The sequence below is a fragment of the Seriola dumerili genome, unplaced genomic scaffold (assembly GCF_002260705.1).
Source record: "Seriola dumerili isolate Sdu_G_001 unplaced genomic scaffold, Sdu_1.0 BDQW01000091.1, whole genome shotgun sequence".
Classification (NCBI taxonomy): Eukaryota; Metazoa; Chordata; class Actinopteri; order Carangiformes; family Carangidae; genus Seriola; species Seriola dumerili.
In genome coordinates, this window is record NW_019174346.1 from 2,087,680 (window position 1) to 2,103,670 (window position 15,991).

The 15,991-nt window shown below is 40.0% G+C and overlaps 1 protein-coding gene across 1 annotated transcript in view; it reads left to right on the forward strand.

Annotated features, from left to right (window-relative positions):
• tmem164 (transmembrane protein 164) overlaps positions 1 to 15,642 on the forward strand; it is a 24,477-nt gene extending 8,835 nt beyond the window's left edge. Inside the window, exons 2-6 of the mRNA XM_022745869.1 lie at positions 5,182 to 5,231; positions 10,029 to 10,095; positions 11,758 to 11,836; positions 13,805 to 13,905; positions 14,225 to 15,642. Coding sequence (XP_022601590.1) covers positions 5,182 to 5,231; positions 10,029 to 10,095; positions 11,758 to 11,836; positions 13,805 to 13,905; positions 14,225 to 14,431 — 504 coding nt within the window. The 3' untranslated portion in view covers positions 14,432 to 15,642. The remainder of the gene's footprint in view (positions 1 to 5,181; positions 5,232 to 10,028; positions 10,096 to 11,757; positions 11,837 to 13,804; positions 13,906 to 14,224) is intronic.
• Positions 15,643 to 15,991: the final 349 nt, after the last annotated feature.

A 15,991-nucleotide genomic window follows, 5' to 3' on the forward strand; every position in this document is an offset into this window, starting at 1 on the left:
TCTGTCTAGAGGCCGTGCACAGTGTTGGATGTGTTTTGTTTTGTCTCGCGATTCATTATTCAGATGATGTTTAGTGGACTTTATCATGTTCTTGCATCAATGGACAGTAAACTGAAAACTATTATATATGCACAATGACACGTACAGTTTGCCAGTTCTGTCGCCATTTTTAACTGAACAACTGTGTGTGTGTGTGTGGTGTGTGTGTGTGTGTGTTTGTGTGTGTGTGTGTGTGTGTGTGTGTGTGCTGTGTGTGTGTGTGTGTTGGTGTGTGTGGTGTGTGTGGTGCAAAGCCGTTCAAAGTTACAGAACAGAGATATAAAAGCTAAATGCTTCTATATATAATAATATAAATATAGGCATTTCAGTCAGATGGCATTTAAAATCAATGACAACTAGAATCACCTCCTCATGGTTGTATCCTTCCGCCACACAGACTAGTTCCAGGTTACATCCCTGTTTAAAATCTGAACCATTTGGGTGAAATTTATTCATCATTTCTGTGTGAAGTCTTGAGTAAAGAGTAAACGTGTTTTGTGAGGTCACACTGACCTTGAACCTTTTTCAGTTCATCATTCATTGGTTGCATAACTTGAAGAGGTTCCTTCAGGCGTTACTAGAAAGATCACGTCTATGAGAACGAAACGCACGGACAACCTGAAAACAAAACGGCTTCCTCTGAGGAAGGTCAATGCTGGTGCGAGGAATAAAAACCGTTGTTATGGCGAAACACAGTGCACAGTGTTGAGGTAACAGAGTAATTCTCTTTTTTTTTCATCTCTTTAATTCACAACAATAACAGATGAATCTAGTCAATGAGCTGTGGTTAGACTGTGATACGTTCCTCCAACAGCCAGAAGTGAAAACTCTTCAGAACAGATTCACCAAGTTCAACCCAACAACAACCAAATGATAAGGTTACTCTTTCGATCACAGACAACTGGATTAATAGAATGAGACCTTGACTTCTGCCTCGAATGTAACTTGCTTGCTATTTAATGATTGAACTGAGTGTTTTTATGACCTATTCAAGAGACCACTACATAATCCGAACTGACCGGTGCTTCTCTCTTGTATCTTATTATCTAGCGTCTGTATAATTTTTATATTGCCTTATATGGAAAAGATGATGAATGAGTAATTAGAACCTATACAAGAAGTGATAAACTTAGGAACAATCAAGATGTCATTACAGCTGGATTGGTGACTCACTAAACGCAAGTTCCAGTCACCCTTAATTAAGTACCGATCCACACGTAGAGTTTCCTATGAGTTTTCTGTACTTGCCTTTTTTTAAACAAAGTTTTAGTTTGTTGAATAAATTGAAAGGTCAAATTTCTGTTAAAAACTTACTCAGCAAGGTTTTTAATTGGTAGATCGGCAAACAAGGAAGAGTAGAAGCAGAATGGCTAGGAATGCCCACTGCCCAACATACCAAATAGGAAAGCAAACTTTTGACTTATGTGAATAGGGTTTTTGCTTGCAGTATGCCATCTGTGTGGAAGGACAGCGGTCATCTTCTCAATGAGTCATCGTTCTCAAATCATTATAACTGACTTTAGCAAATAACTATCAGCTAGTCAATCGCAGTTGTGGATGTATAGGAGTTTGTTACTTTTGAAGGGTAACGGCGCTTGCTATCTGGAAAATGCCAGCTGTCTTCCTCTTTTCCGTGACATCTGTTATAATGGAAGTATTGTCTGAGACAGATCATGTGTGTCGGAACCTGACTGGCATTAACTTGCATTCAGTTCTTAATCATCGTCGATGCTAACAGGGCTCCAACTATTGCTGCAGTGGTGTGATCAGACTAGGTTAGTATTGCAGCCTGCTAGACCCTTGGATGTCAGCAACTCGGACAATCTGCATTTGATGTGTTAGATGTCACATGAGTGTCTAGTAGGCGCGAGAGCTCATAGCTGTTTTTGCTGATCAGGACATGACTAGTGTTTAGGGATCTAGGTCTATGATTGAATTATTTTTCATGTAACTAGATGAGTGAGTGCTGGAGTCAGCTTATGATGTGTACTGTGGAAGCGTCTGAGTATGTTTATTAACTTTGCACAATGCAGATGCTTTTGTCTCATTATCAAAATATGGTGTGGGTGAAACGTAATGACAGAGTTCCCTTTATCGCCTCATCGGGTCGCGGTTCATATTTAAATCTACTCTCAGCTTAGTGTGTGGGTTTGTTCAAGCTGTAGGAGTCGGAAGTGTTCACCATTAAAATAAATAAGAAATTATGGAATAATAATGAACGACTAAAACACTCAATTCACCAGAATTAAATCTGACTTTATTATCCTTGTGGAAATAACAACAGAGTTTTTATTGGGCTTCTTTCATTTCAGTACAAAAAGACATTTATTCAAAAATCTGTTTTTTTATTTCATTTTTCTGGTGACATTTTTTATTTTATGTCATGTTTGATTCGTAATGTCACTTTTCATTACAGTGGTGCTGCTGCCTCAGTGGTGACTAGCTGATTTAGAACAACTTTAGCATTGCTGTTGCGTTAGCTAACAGAAGCTAACAGGCTAAATCTGGCAGCAGCTGTTGAGCTTGCTGTCTTAGGCTGCGTCGACTACTACACATTTTCATTTTTGTTTTAAAACGCTGTTTTGATCTCTGTTTTAGCTCCATATCAGAAACTCTAACGCCTAAATCACAAACCAGAGTTTTCGAAATAAAACAGCTCCAGCATAGTTTCCAAAGATAAACGGCTCCAGCAGAGTTTTCAAATAAACGGCTCCAGCGGTGTTTTCAAAAATAAACGGCTCCAGCAGAGTTTGTCTTTATCGTGCGAGAGGGCAGTGACGACACCACTGTCATCTACTATACAGCAACATGATATAAAAAGAGCCATAAAATAAAAGTGTCATTGGTTATGAAATATAATATGAAAATAAAAACCAACTAAAGGAAAAAGGGTCATTTTGAAATAAAACATTTCTATCATGAAATAGAAATGATCTCTATAAAACTTAATTCATATAATTAATTCATGTGATAATTTATTTCATAATCTCCTTTTTATTTATTTAATCCTGAACATTTTGAGACTCCATATTAGAGAACTTTGTGTAACTGGGTTGATGTCTCTGACATGAGACAGACCTCTACAATGACAGTAATGATCCTTCTTAAGAATTTACAAGGACCACAACCATCATTTATTCATAAAAAAAAACATTTTAATGGATTGTTTTAATCCTTGGAAATAAATATGAACAGTAAGGAAACATCTGATTTTTAAAGTAGATAATAAAAATAGAAAGAAAACAGATTTAAGATATATATATGATTTATATATATACGTATATATATTGTATATATATATACGTATATATATATGTATATATATATACGTATATATGTATATATATGTTATGTATATATATATATAGAAATAATGTATATATATGTATATGTATATATATATATTATATATGTATATATATATTATATATATGTATATATGTGTAATATATATATATGTATATATGTGTATATATATATGTGTATATATATGTGTATATATATATTATATGTATATAATATTGTATATGTATATAAATATGTATATATGTATATATATACATATATGTATATATGTATATGTATAGTATGTATTATATATTATATTATATGTATTATATATGTATATATATATATATATGTTAGGGCTGTCCTAAACGATTATTCTTTAAACGATTAATCTAGTGATTATTTTTTTGATTATTCGACTAATCTAACGATTATTTTTTTTATAACCTAACAGTAATTTGCGAGTAGTGTGCGAGCCTTTTTGCCCGCGTGTTGCTCCACACGCTCCGTCTTACTGCTGGTAGACGCCGCCATGTTGTTCAAATAGATTACACAGACGCAAATCATTCACGTAGTCAATGACTTCAATTACGTCACCGCGTTGTCCCCGCCCAAGCGCTGCGCTTGTATCCAGGTAAACCAAAGACGATGGATATAAATGGTCCCATTAGAAAGTTCCAGTTTTGTTCTATGAACATTTACCATGTGTGGTTTTACACAACGCGTCGACTAAAATTCCACGTTGAATAATTTTTTATAATCGACAATGTCGATTACGTCAGATAATCGTCCCAGCCCTAATATATATATATATATATATATATATATATATATATAGAGAGAGAGAGAGAGAGAGAGAGAGAGAGAGAGAGAATATGTACTTAAATATGTATTTAAATGTGTTAAAAGCTTGTGTTTGTTGGAGACGGTCTGTGCAGAAAGCTGTAGTTGTGTTTCAGTGCAGGTTGATACGAGTTGTTGGGTGAACAGCTGATGAATCCCTGAGACGTATCTCTAAGGTTCCTGGCTGCCGGGTGGTTGTACAGTAGATCTCAAGTAAATTGCTTTTCTTGTAATTCTGTTTCCAGCCTTCCAGGCAAACCAGCTCAGTCTTGTGTCAGATGGTGTTTTGAACCAATCCATGTCTGCAGCAGCATCCTCCAGGCCCCAGAAACAGCCACTGAGCATAGATGAGATGTACAAGCCACACTGATCGAAACCTACATTCAAGAACAAAGCCATCTTATTGATGCAAATATGTTTGACACCAGGAATGAAGGTATTCAAAACCAAGTTTACACTGGCTGCTGCTTCATGTTCAAACGGTTTTAAACTGAATATGAGCAGCCTACACCTGGACCTGGGAATCTATAGATCTATAGGTTTTCTGTAAATCACTCGTGAGTCCAGGATTTGCATTTTTAACACCATCATTAACAGAAGTACATTATACACATGTCCACACTGTTCCTCCTCTCTGTTGAATGAGCAGTGAGTCATAGATGGTTTCAGTTGACAGTCCTCGAAGTCGGACAGTAACATACACGTGTACCACACACCTGGCAGCCATTTTAATGCTTTGAATTTCTTCTCTTTGTGACCGTCCTCCCGGGTCTTAACTCTGCATTTAGTTTTTCTTGTTTTGAAGCATGAGGTATTTCACAATTACGGTGAGATACTCTGTTCTGTTGCTTATTACATTAATAAAAACTTTGTTAAAGCAATTTGTTCATTTCCTTTACTCACATCACTGAGCGCTGGAAGCTCCTGAAGCGTTGGAGCTGCACAGTAATGTGTTTAATGTGATAATGGGGTTTCTCATTTCTCTCTCTCTCTCTCTGCTTTTCTCAACAGATCTTCCTGCTGGCCTGCCCGCCATGTAAAACAGCAATGGTTGTATTTAGGTGAGTGTATTTACCCCTGGCTCCTGTCTGACTCTGGTCTTTGTTCTGTTCAGTGAAACAGAACAATGTATTCTGGCAGTAGAGATCTGTGGATGCGCTAAAGTGCTAATTATAAAAGGGCGACGTCGTCCAGCCGCCGGTTCAACCTGCCTCAGGAGGCACCTGTCACCAGTGTAACTCCTGAATGCAATATAAAATAACTGGGCAGACCCAAATTAAACATGAATTTTATTTCCATATAAAAACAATTGCTGCATTGATTGTAATTAGTTGTGCACTTCTACACAGTCAATTGGGTTTTCACAGTTTTATTGTAATGAATTTGCCGGAGTTTATAGTCTCCTCTCCTCAACAACTGCTCTGGTCCGGGCAGTTAATTATTCAGGAGAAATGATTGTGTTTTTGCCAGAGGGAACACGATGTGGGATTTACACAGAAATAAATACAAGCAAGGGTCACTTTCTGCCGCCACACGGGAGTCTGTGGCTGCAGCAGTAGCTGTGTCTCACCTGAAGTAGCCGGCTAAAAATAAAACGGAGAGTCTGAGACGCTTCATGAAACACTCTCGTACTGGGAAAACAAAATGCTAAAGGAAGCCGGGTCAGAAACATAATATTCATCCATCAGGTCAAGATGTTGTCTCACACAGTGGACTTGTAATATAAAACTGTCATGGAGATTCCCAATGACAAAGGCATTTCATTTCTATCCTGGTTCAAGTGATTGACAGTTCTAGTTTGTGTAAACTTATATTATTATATTTTTTATGTATCTTACGGTGGCTGACGAGGGCTGACACGCCGCCACGCCCCAAAACATTTCCACCAGGAGAAACAAGCTGCAAATTAAATGACGTGCTGCAGGAAGTAAAAACAAAAACATGAACAAAGAAACACGCAGCAAATACAGAAACGATGCAACAACAAAAACACAGAGAAACAAATGCAACAGGCAAAAAACTTTGCATATCCAGACAACACAATGGAAGAGCTCCAGGCCTGTAGGGGGAGCTCTCAGTGGAACCCCCACAGACTGTATATAAGCTAATCCTAACACTTTTTCTGTTGCTCTTTTGTAATGTTGAAAAAACTACGACCAAATATCAAAAAGAACACAAACCTTTTTGTCGCCTCTTTCCTCCCTCATACTCTCTCGTTTGGTCAAAGGTCAAAGGTCGTAGGTCTGGCCTCTTGGGTCGAAGCTCAAGCTTCTACTCAAGGTGTTCCACCTAGAGCCCCCCCTAGAGGCCGGAGCTCTTCTCCGCTGTTCTGTTGCCTGAACACTCTTGTGTTTCTGTTGTTGCATCGTTTCTGTATTTGCAGCGTGTTTGTCCTTCATGTCTTTGTTTTGTCTTCATGCAGCACCTTTTTTCATTTGCAACACTTTTCCGTTGTTGTATTTGTTTTGTGTTTTCATGTGTTTTTGAATCTGCATCGTTTCTGAATTTGCAGCTCGTCTCTCCTGATGAAAGTGTTTTGGGTCGTTGCAGCATGTTGGCCCTCGCCGGCCACCGTAGTATCTGCATAAGAAACAAATGAAAGGTCAAGTGTAACTGCAGCATTTGTACCATAAATGATCAATCATCCAAAATATTAGATAAGGTATAAATAAAGTGGTAATCCCTAAAATGTCTGATTTCGTGACGTCCATTGTTACCACGTAACAGCAACAGTCCACGATCAACTGAACAGAAGAGCTGGTGCATCTGTAGACTCATACTAACACATGTTGTTTTAATAATGAAGTTTCCACCACGACGAGCAGCCGTGTTCTTCCAGGCGTCTTCCACACGGTCATTACTCCCTGATGAAACTCAGTCACTGGCAAATACATTTAGTTTCCTGTGATTGCTTCAAAATAAGAGCCCCCCACCCCTCGTCTGTCCAGAGACTCAAAGTGGACTCATGTTTGCTGCGTTTATTCCATTATATTACAACAGCAGATCAACACTGGAAACTGCACATTTACACTACCGTTCAAAAGTTTGGGGTCACTTAGAAATTTCCTTATTTTTGAAAGAAAAGCACTGTTTTTCAATGAAGATAACATTAAACTAATCAGAAATACACTCTATACATTGTTAATGTGGTAAATGGTTTTTAATGCAATATCTACATAGGTGTATAGAGGCCCATTTCCAGCAACCATCACTCCAGTGTTCTAATGGTACATTGTGTTTGCTAATTGCGTTAGAAGGCTAATGGATGATTAGAAAACCCTTGAAAACCCTTGTGCAATTATGTTAGCACAGCTGAAAACAGCTTTGCTGGTTAGAGAAGCTATAAAATTGACCTTCCTTTGAGCTAGTTGAGAATCTGGAGCATCACATTTGTGGGTTTGATTAAACTCTCAAAATGGTCAGAAAAAGAGAACTTTCATGTGAAACTCGACAGTCTATTCTTGTTCTTAGAAGTGAAGGCTATTCCATGCGAGAAATTACCAAGAAACTGAAGAGTTCCTACAACGGTGTGTACTACTCCCTTCAGAGAACAGCACAAACAGGCTCTAACCAGAGTAGAAAGAGAAATAGTAGATTAATAATAGAGTCTGTAGTTTGAGAAATAGACGCCTCACAGGTCCTCAACTGGCAGCTTCATTAAATAGTACCCACAAAACGCCAGTGTCAACGTCTACAGTGAAGAGGCGACTCCGGGATGTTGGCCTTCAGGACAGAGTGGCAAAGACAAAAGCCATATCTGAGACTGCCCAATAAAAGGAAAAGATTAATATGGGTAAAAGAACACAGACATTGGACAGAGGAAGATTGGAAAAAAGTGTTATGGACAGACGAATCAAAGTTTGAGGTGTTTGGATCACACAAATTATGCAAGAACTAGGGGTGGGCGATATGGCAAAAATATCATATCACGATTTTTTAAAAATAAAATCATGATTTCGATTTTATCACGATCTTAAATTGGAAAAAGAAAAACAGACAATTTTAGACCAAAGAACCTTTCTTAACAGATTTTATTTCAAATAGTCGCAGTTTTGCCTGCATGTGCAGATAACGTAAAGTTTAAGGTAAACAACAACAACATTCTGGTTCGTCGTGTTACCACCCGACGTGCGAACGGTTTCTGTGCAAACTTTGCAAATTACATTTGCTTGCGCTTGATCAGTTGCGGAAAATCCAAACCAATTCCATATAATGGAGGTGGAATTTTTTTTAACGACCAACTCCGTTTGGCTTTCAGCCATCGCTCTCCATGTGCTACCGCTACACACACAAACAAGGAGGCGGGTAGGAAAGCGCGTCACTGCCCGTAATTCGCTATGATTGGTCGGTCAGGTTGACGACGTCAATACGTCTGGTGCGTCGGTGCGTCAGCATAGAACTGCAATTTATAGAATGTGCCCTAGACGATCCCACGATCTCTGCAGTTTGAAAGATGGTCTTCACGTTGTAATCCTTCACGATCTAATATCGTCATATCGCCCACCCCTAGCAAGAACTATTTAGGGAAGAAGCAGGCAGCTGGTATTCTATCTGTAATGGAGTGGCCAGCGCAGTCACCAGATCTCAACCCCATTGAGCTGTTGTGGGAGCAGCTTGACCGTATGGTACGCAAGAAGTGCCCATCAAGCCAATCCAACTTGTGGGAGGGGCTTCTGGAAGCGTGGGGTGAAATTTCTCCAGATTACCTCAACAAATTAACAGCTAGAATGCCAAAGGTCTGCAATGCTGTAATTGCTGCAAATGGAGCATTCTTTGACGAAAGCAGAGTTTGAAGGAGAAAATTATTATTTCAAATAAAAATCATTATTTCTAACCTTGTCAATGTCTTGACTATAATTTCTATTCATTTTAAACTCATTTGATAAATAAAAGTGTGAGTTTTCATGGAAAACACAAAATTGTCTGGGTGACCCCAAACTTTTGAACGGTAGTGTATATATGAAGCACAGCAGATCATTATCAGCCATTCATGTGTTGGATTAAATTAAGATTGTGAGTAGAATTTACAGACACCAGACAGTGTTTGGAAGAGCGTCATTATTTAAACACAGTGATGAGGGGAAAATGTTGGACAGATGGTTAATGATCAACAAAAGTTGTGAATTTGAATATGAATCAGATTGTTTTTCCAGAAAGGTTCGGAGCCTGTCACAGTGACAGCTGGGTTTATTTGAACTGACACTCCTACAACGCCGCTGTTTTCCCACTGACCTTAGCTGTCACAACAGTTATTTTGGCTCATTTGATAAAAAAGAGCAGTGGGAGGAGAAGATGTGGGTCCACACTCCGACACATGAACTTTCATATGCGACGGCTCCCACAACAATTCCTGTGCAACAGATTCCTGGGCTGATGACGACTGTGTGCTAACCAGAGGCTTGGTTATGCCGGAACAGAATATGTAGAAATAGTGATTATGTCATGACATAAACTTTGTGGGATTTCCTGATGGATCATAAAAATGTCACATCCCTACAACAGAACACACACACACACACACACACACACACACACACACACACACACACACACACACACACACACACACACACATGAGAGGAAGTGACACTGCCAAAGAAAGAGAGGCAGCTGCTGCTAATGGCATCAGGGAGGACTCTGATCAATTTTTTTTTTCAGCAACATAGAAGATGATCTGCTCGGTCCTCCACCTGTTCCTCTGAGCTGCTATCAGCTCTAATCAGTTCAAGATAATGTATCAGTAATGCAATGATTACAGAGTTTCCTGGTAGCCTGAGACAGATGTGATGGAGCGTGTGAGGTTTATCAGATGTTTAACTTTATTAATACTGGCTTCTGTTTGTCCCGTGTGTTTTCAGGCTGCAGGTCCACATGTTGAATGGTGCATTACTGGCTTTAATGTTCCCTGTAGTCAACACCAGACTGGTAAGTAACCAGTGCTGGAAATATCTCCAGTAAAGCCTTGATCTCATCCACAGCTGAGCCTTTGTTCTGTTTCTGAAGTTAACAAGGATTCCTGTTCATTATCCACATATTTCATTTTTCATGACGGCTCAACGAGAGAGCAAGTGTTTAATCTTTGACGTGTTTAAAAAGACTTTCATCTCCTGCGCGTCAGGAACGTGACGCTACTAAATAAATGTTAGTGTCTCTACTGGAGCGTGAATGTGAAGAACAAATTCTAACATACAGGAGTCAGAATGTCAGACAGAAAGCAACAGAGGTAGATCTTCTGTTTTAAGTGAAGGAAACCAGCGCTGCTTGTTTTAAAGGCTAACAGCTGCAGACCAGGACCAGCTGCTGGAGATCACGCCCAAACTTCAAATTCAGTCTGATTAAATCAAATCAAGTTTGGACAGTTTCAGCTTTTAAACTAGAAGCCCCTCCTCATGGTCGTATCCCTCCGCCACTCAGACTAGTTCCAGGTTATAGTCACTGTTGAGTCAGAGAAAATATGAACCGTGTGTGTGAAACTTTGTCATAATTTCTTTGAAGTCATGAGTAATGGCTAAAAAGTGTTTTGTGAGGTCACACTGACCTTGACCTTTAGCCTTTGACCACCAAAGTCTAATCAGTTCATTCCGTTCAAATGAACGTTTGTGCCACATTTGAAGAAGTTCCGTCAAGGCGTTACTGAGATATCGCGTCGGTGAGAATGAGACGGACGGACAGCCTGAAAACAAAATGGCTCTTACTGTCGCCGGCGTGGAGGAATAAAAAGTTTTCCAGTCGTAATACGATCCCCGTGAAAATCAAATGTTCACCACAGAAATATTCTTACCTCAGTAAATTAAAGGTTTTCTGCCTCAACTCTGTTTCATCATCATCTAAAGACGGGAGACGTCCGGCCTGAGGAGGAGCCTCTTTTTAAAATCAATGAACATTATGTCGTCGGTCAGCGCGCGCTTTAAATCAGTTTTCACTCAGATATAACAAACAGAAGTGTGAGCACTGAACACTAATCACATTTAATAAGAAAGGGACTTGACTGAAAAGGCAATTTACATCAGATCCTCATAAATCTTGAAAAAGCATTAAATTATCCATCGTGTATTAAAATGTAATAACAGTACACATTTACACACAATCACTTGTATTAATTAAAAACACTGATCTCTGACCTGACTTTATTTTTGATTTACACCATTAATATTAACCATCTCCAGTCGTGCAGTGTGTGTTTATTTGCCCATTAACGAGCTGACGCTAAACTACTTCATTCGTTACTTATTTTCATTTTGCACATTCCTTTAATTTTCTTCGTACATGTGGAAGAGGCCGACGGCTCCGCTGACCCCAGGTGACCTCCCGCTCTCTGTTAGCATGAGGTCACACCCCTTCCCTCAGTACAATAATGTTCTGAAGATGAGTCAAATCAGCCGCTCCACCTGTGAGTGCTGGTCTGTCTACAGTATACAGATGTGATCGCCAGATGTTCAGACACTTCTTCTCTGTCTCACAGTAAAAACACTGAAACATCCAAACAAGAACACTGAGGTCTCAGAAAATTAAATTTCTACTTAGAGTCAGCACAAGATCCGTGGCTCTGCCTGGCGGCCATCTTTAATCTGTGTGTTCTCTCCACAGCTTCCCTTTGAGAAGGAGATCTACTATATCCAGCACTCCATGCTGTACCTGGTGCCTCTCTACCTGTTCAGGAAAGGAGGTGAGTGTTGATCTTATTTTGTTTATGACTCTGTTCAGACCAGTTCAGGTGATCTAAGTTCAGGTGTGAACACACCTAAGACACATTGAGGACACACCTGAGATCCGGTCACTCAGACCACATTGGGAGGTGGTTTATTTCACTGTTGTTCTGTGAACACACACACACACACACACACACACACATACACGCACACACAGAAGCTTTAAACTAAGACAGAGTGTAAACACAGGGACAGGTAAGTAACTGGTCTCATTTCACAGGTTCGGTGTGTGGTAGGAGAGAGAGAGAATCAAACCTCTGCACCATTGTTCATCAGTCATGTGACACTGGAGTCCAACAAAGGAATCGTGTTGTTCCAGTTAAACTGATCTAGTGGGAGCGTGTTTGATGTTTCCTCTGCGCTAACATTACTGTGAGGAAACAGGAAAAGCCAGTTTGACACCACGTCCTGTTACTGGTTCTGCTGTGGTCACACACTGTTTCCTCCGTTCCAACAGGGAACACTGGGTGGAGGCAGAACTTGGTTCTTTAGTATTTCATCTGTACGAAGTAAAAACAGCTGGAACGGACGAGACGTCTCTCTTTAAAACCCGTTCAGGAGGATCTTGTCGGAAGTGGGTGATGAGGTCAGGGTAACTGGCTCAGTTACCATGGTAACTCAGCGCATTAATTTGCAGAAGTTGTACATGTCGGTTGGTCAATAGTTTGTTACCAAAGGCCCAACTTTACTAACCCCACCTCTCTTATGAAAGGACACACAGAGGTCTCTGTCCTCTGTCTGTCTGTCGGATCATGATCTGCTCTGAAACATTCACCGTCCTGTAATCACTGTCAATAAAAAACGATCAACCTGAATCTTCAGACACGTCTATAAGGAATAATCTCTCCTGGAACACTGTCATCAGTTCAAATACCAGTGTAGATTATGTGATGTTTCTGAGTGAGGGGGATTTTAAAACTGGACTAAATGTAGTTTAAAGTTCTGAGTTCAGGCTGCAGATGGTCTGAACCTGGTCTGAACCAACCAGAGGTGGACAAACTACACAGCTCCATTACTTCAGACTATAGATCCTGGCCCTGCTCCTGGAAGTGTGGTCGTGGTTTTAAACTACATGAATCTTTCTTTAAACCTTGAAACTCAGACCTCAGATCAGACCGAGGTCTCTGTGAAGGATCTTCTGCCTCCTCTTTATCGAACGTCTCCATCGTTAGGACGCTGACAGCTTCAAACATGGCTGACAGTGGAGGAGTTGGCTGTGATTGGTTTTTCCTCTGTGATGAAGTCACAGTGTATGATCTATCACATTTTCAAAATAAAAGAAAATCCTTTCCACTGATTAAAAGCTGCTTCAAAATAAGACTACATAAAAATGTAGTCAAAAGGACAATATTTGTCTTTTAGTGTAGTTTAAGTTTCTAAAATAAATATACTCAAGTAAAAGTCATTAAAGAGCTTTTTAAATGTAAAATAGATCTAATCTAAATTAAATCTCAGTTTAAACCTAGGTGCTTTTTCAAATCAAAACTGGGTCAGACTGAGATCACAGTCGCAGCTCTATAAATAAACTTATTTCATATCACATGTTGTTCTTTGTCCCCGTCAGGTCGCAGCTGAATAATGTATTTAAACATTTACTGAGCAACATGTCGACATGTTACTTCATGACTCTTTTCTCTTTCAGCGCTGCTGCTGTGTTTTAAAGATAAATTTACTGTTTCACTTTAATTTTTCTGGCTCCACTGGATTAAAATGGAGGCTCTGCTCCCTATTTACCCGTTGTCATGGTGATTCATAGTATCGGAGCCCCGTTGATGATCATACTCAGAGTTGACTGAACGAACTCTGATCAGGAACCAAGAGATTCAGAGTTTCCCAGCTCAGGTTTCATCAACTCAGAGTTCAGGTTAAATTCAGACTTTGTTAACCCCCCCCCCCAGGTGTTTTACGGGTGTTTGTTTTTGCAGGTGTTTACAAGCCTGAACCTCTCGGGGACATGTGGTGGGCGCTGCTCTCCACCGGCATCCTCTTCCTCTATCACTTCCTCTTCCTGCAAGTCCTTGGCCTGGTAAGATGGAGCCCCCTGCTGGGCGTTACCTGACACTCCACTATGCAAAGTACATGAGTGAAGGGATCACACCATCATCACCAGTAGCTTATTCACACACAGAGGTGTGGTCAGCAGGAGTACATTGATATATGATCCAGTGTTATACAGTTCTTAAAGTCATTTCTGCAGTTAATTAATAAGGATAATAAAGATTTACAGACTGAACTCAGTCAGGTGAGTTTATTTTAGAGCAGAAATGAATGATTCTAAAAATGAATACAGTGAACTCATGATCCAGCTGGGTAGTACTTGTTCTGATTAGTCTGTCTGTCTCCAGGCGACTGAGGTCAACCTGAACAACATGCTGTGCCCGGCCGTGTCCGATCCCTTCTACGGGCCTTGGTACCGGGTCTGGGCCACGGGCCACCAGACCCTGCTGACCCTCATCCACGGGAAGCTCCTCACGCTCCTGTCTCAACACACCGGCTCCGTCTGCAGAAACCTGCTGGACACTCTCCGACTGCGCAGCAAGAAAGTTGACTGAATGCCCAGGAAGTCGCACCGAGCCGCTCTCTCTAAACGCCTGCTATTACCGCGCAGAATTTTTTTTTAAAGCAACATTTTAATGCATCTTTTAAGACTTACCATCTGTTTTACTGAAACACGTCAGCATTTCAGGGCCAGTGAGTCAATGTGTCATTCTTTTAGTGTTGTATTTGGCTTGCATACATACTTGCATGCACAGACGTAATAGGCATTTGAAGGCTGGTAGTTAGCAGCAGTCAGTGGAGCTGGCCTTTGGTGGGAAAACAATGTAAGTGGATTTGTGGGTGATTTCTCAAGCTGCCTTTTCGTAACTGTTTTAAAGACAGAAAAACGAGTCGCTGAAATGTCACTACTGATCTGCAGTTGTTACACTCTCAGTTCTTTACGTGGTTGTCATGATAGATCTATGTTAGTGGGTAAAGCTGCCATTTTATTTGTCTCCAGCAGATTGTGAATGTGAGCTGTTGTAAAAGTTATTGCTTGTTTAGTTGGAGGTTTTTGTTTTTCTTTGATCACCTCTCAGTGTTGTCATGACTGAAAAAAAGACATTTATTTATGGCGTCCCTCTGTCCTCACTCCATCGCCCACGTGTACAGGTTATAAAGCATCATTGTCAGTGGCCTCTCTCTGTCTCCAGTTCCCATCATTCCAGTTGTGATAATCAGGGGACATGAGGATGTCTTACATGCCGAGTGAGGATTCGTGGATCTACACTGGGATGTTGTTATCACCTCTGCCAAGGAGGGAAAGTTTTTTCTGTTGTGTTACGGTGATATTGGACCACAGTCAGTGAGGTTTAGACTTCAGTGAGTCGTATCGATGAATGTGACGTTTGTCGAGACAGAAAACATCTTGACAAAATGTATCTGGGCTGGATTCATGCTTAATGACACTTGAATACAGAGACGCCCTGAAGTCACTCCACCACCTCCACGAGTCACAACCTCCGTTTCATACACGGAAAAAAATGCATCAGATGATCTGCATGAAGTCACTTCGAGTCGCTTATTGACTGTCCATGCAAAAGAAAGTATTAATTATTAGATTGATAATTGGAACATGTCAGTCTGGGTATATAACATTTCAAGTATGAGGGACGTGTTTATTACTGTAGCATATTATACTGTATTTCACTGTAAAGAAGGGATAAGAAACTTTTGTATTTCTATTGGTTTGAGTCTATGTGCTGTATTGACAATAAAAGTGATGTTGACCAAAGTTCACATGTATTATTTCTAACTGCTCAGGGAATATTTAGGTATATTATTTATGTGTTGCCATACTTACCTTGGGAGTTTGAGTTTGTGCACATTAATTATTCATTACTTTTTACAACATGTTTCCATTAACACGGTGAACGGCCCTCCGGCCCTCACAGCTCTGCAAGTGACTCTGCACACTTAACTTTTTAGTAAATATGACTTACACATTTTTGCAGGGAGTTAAATGAGAATATTGATACTCTCTCAACTCTTAATGCATTTCTCATAACACAGCAAAAGCTCCTAAAACCTTGTTCACATGTAGAAACATCCAAAGTCAGTCAATCACTTCAACG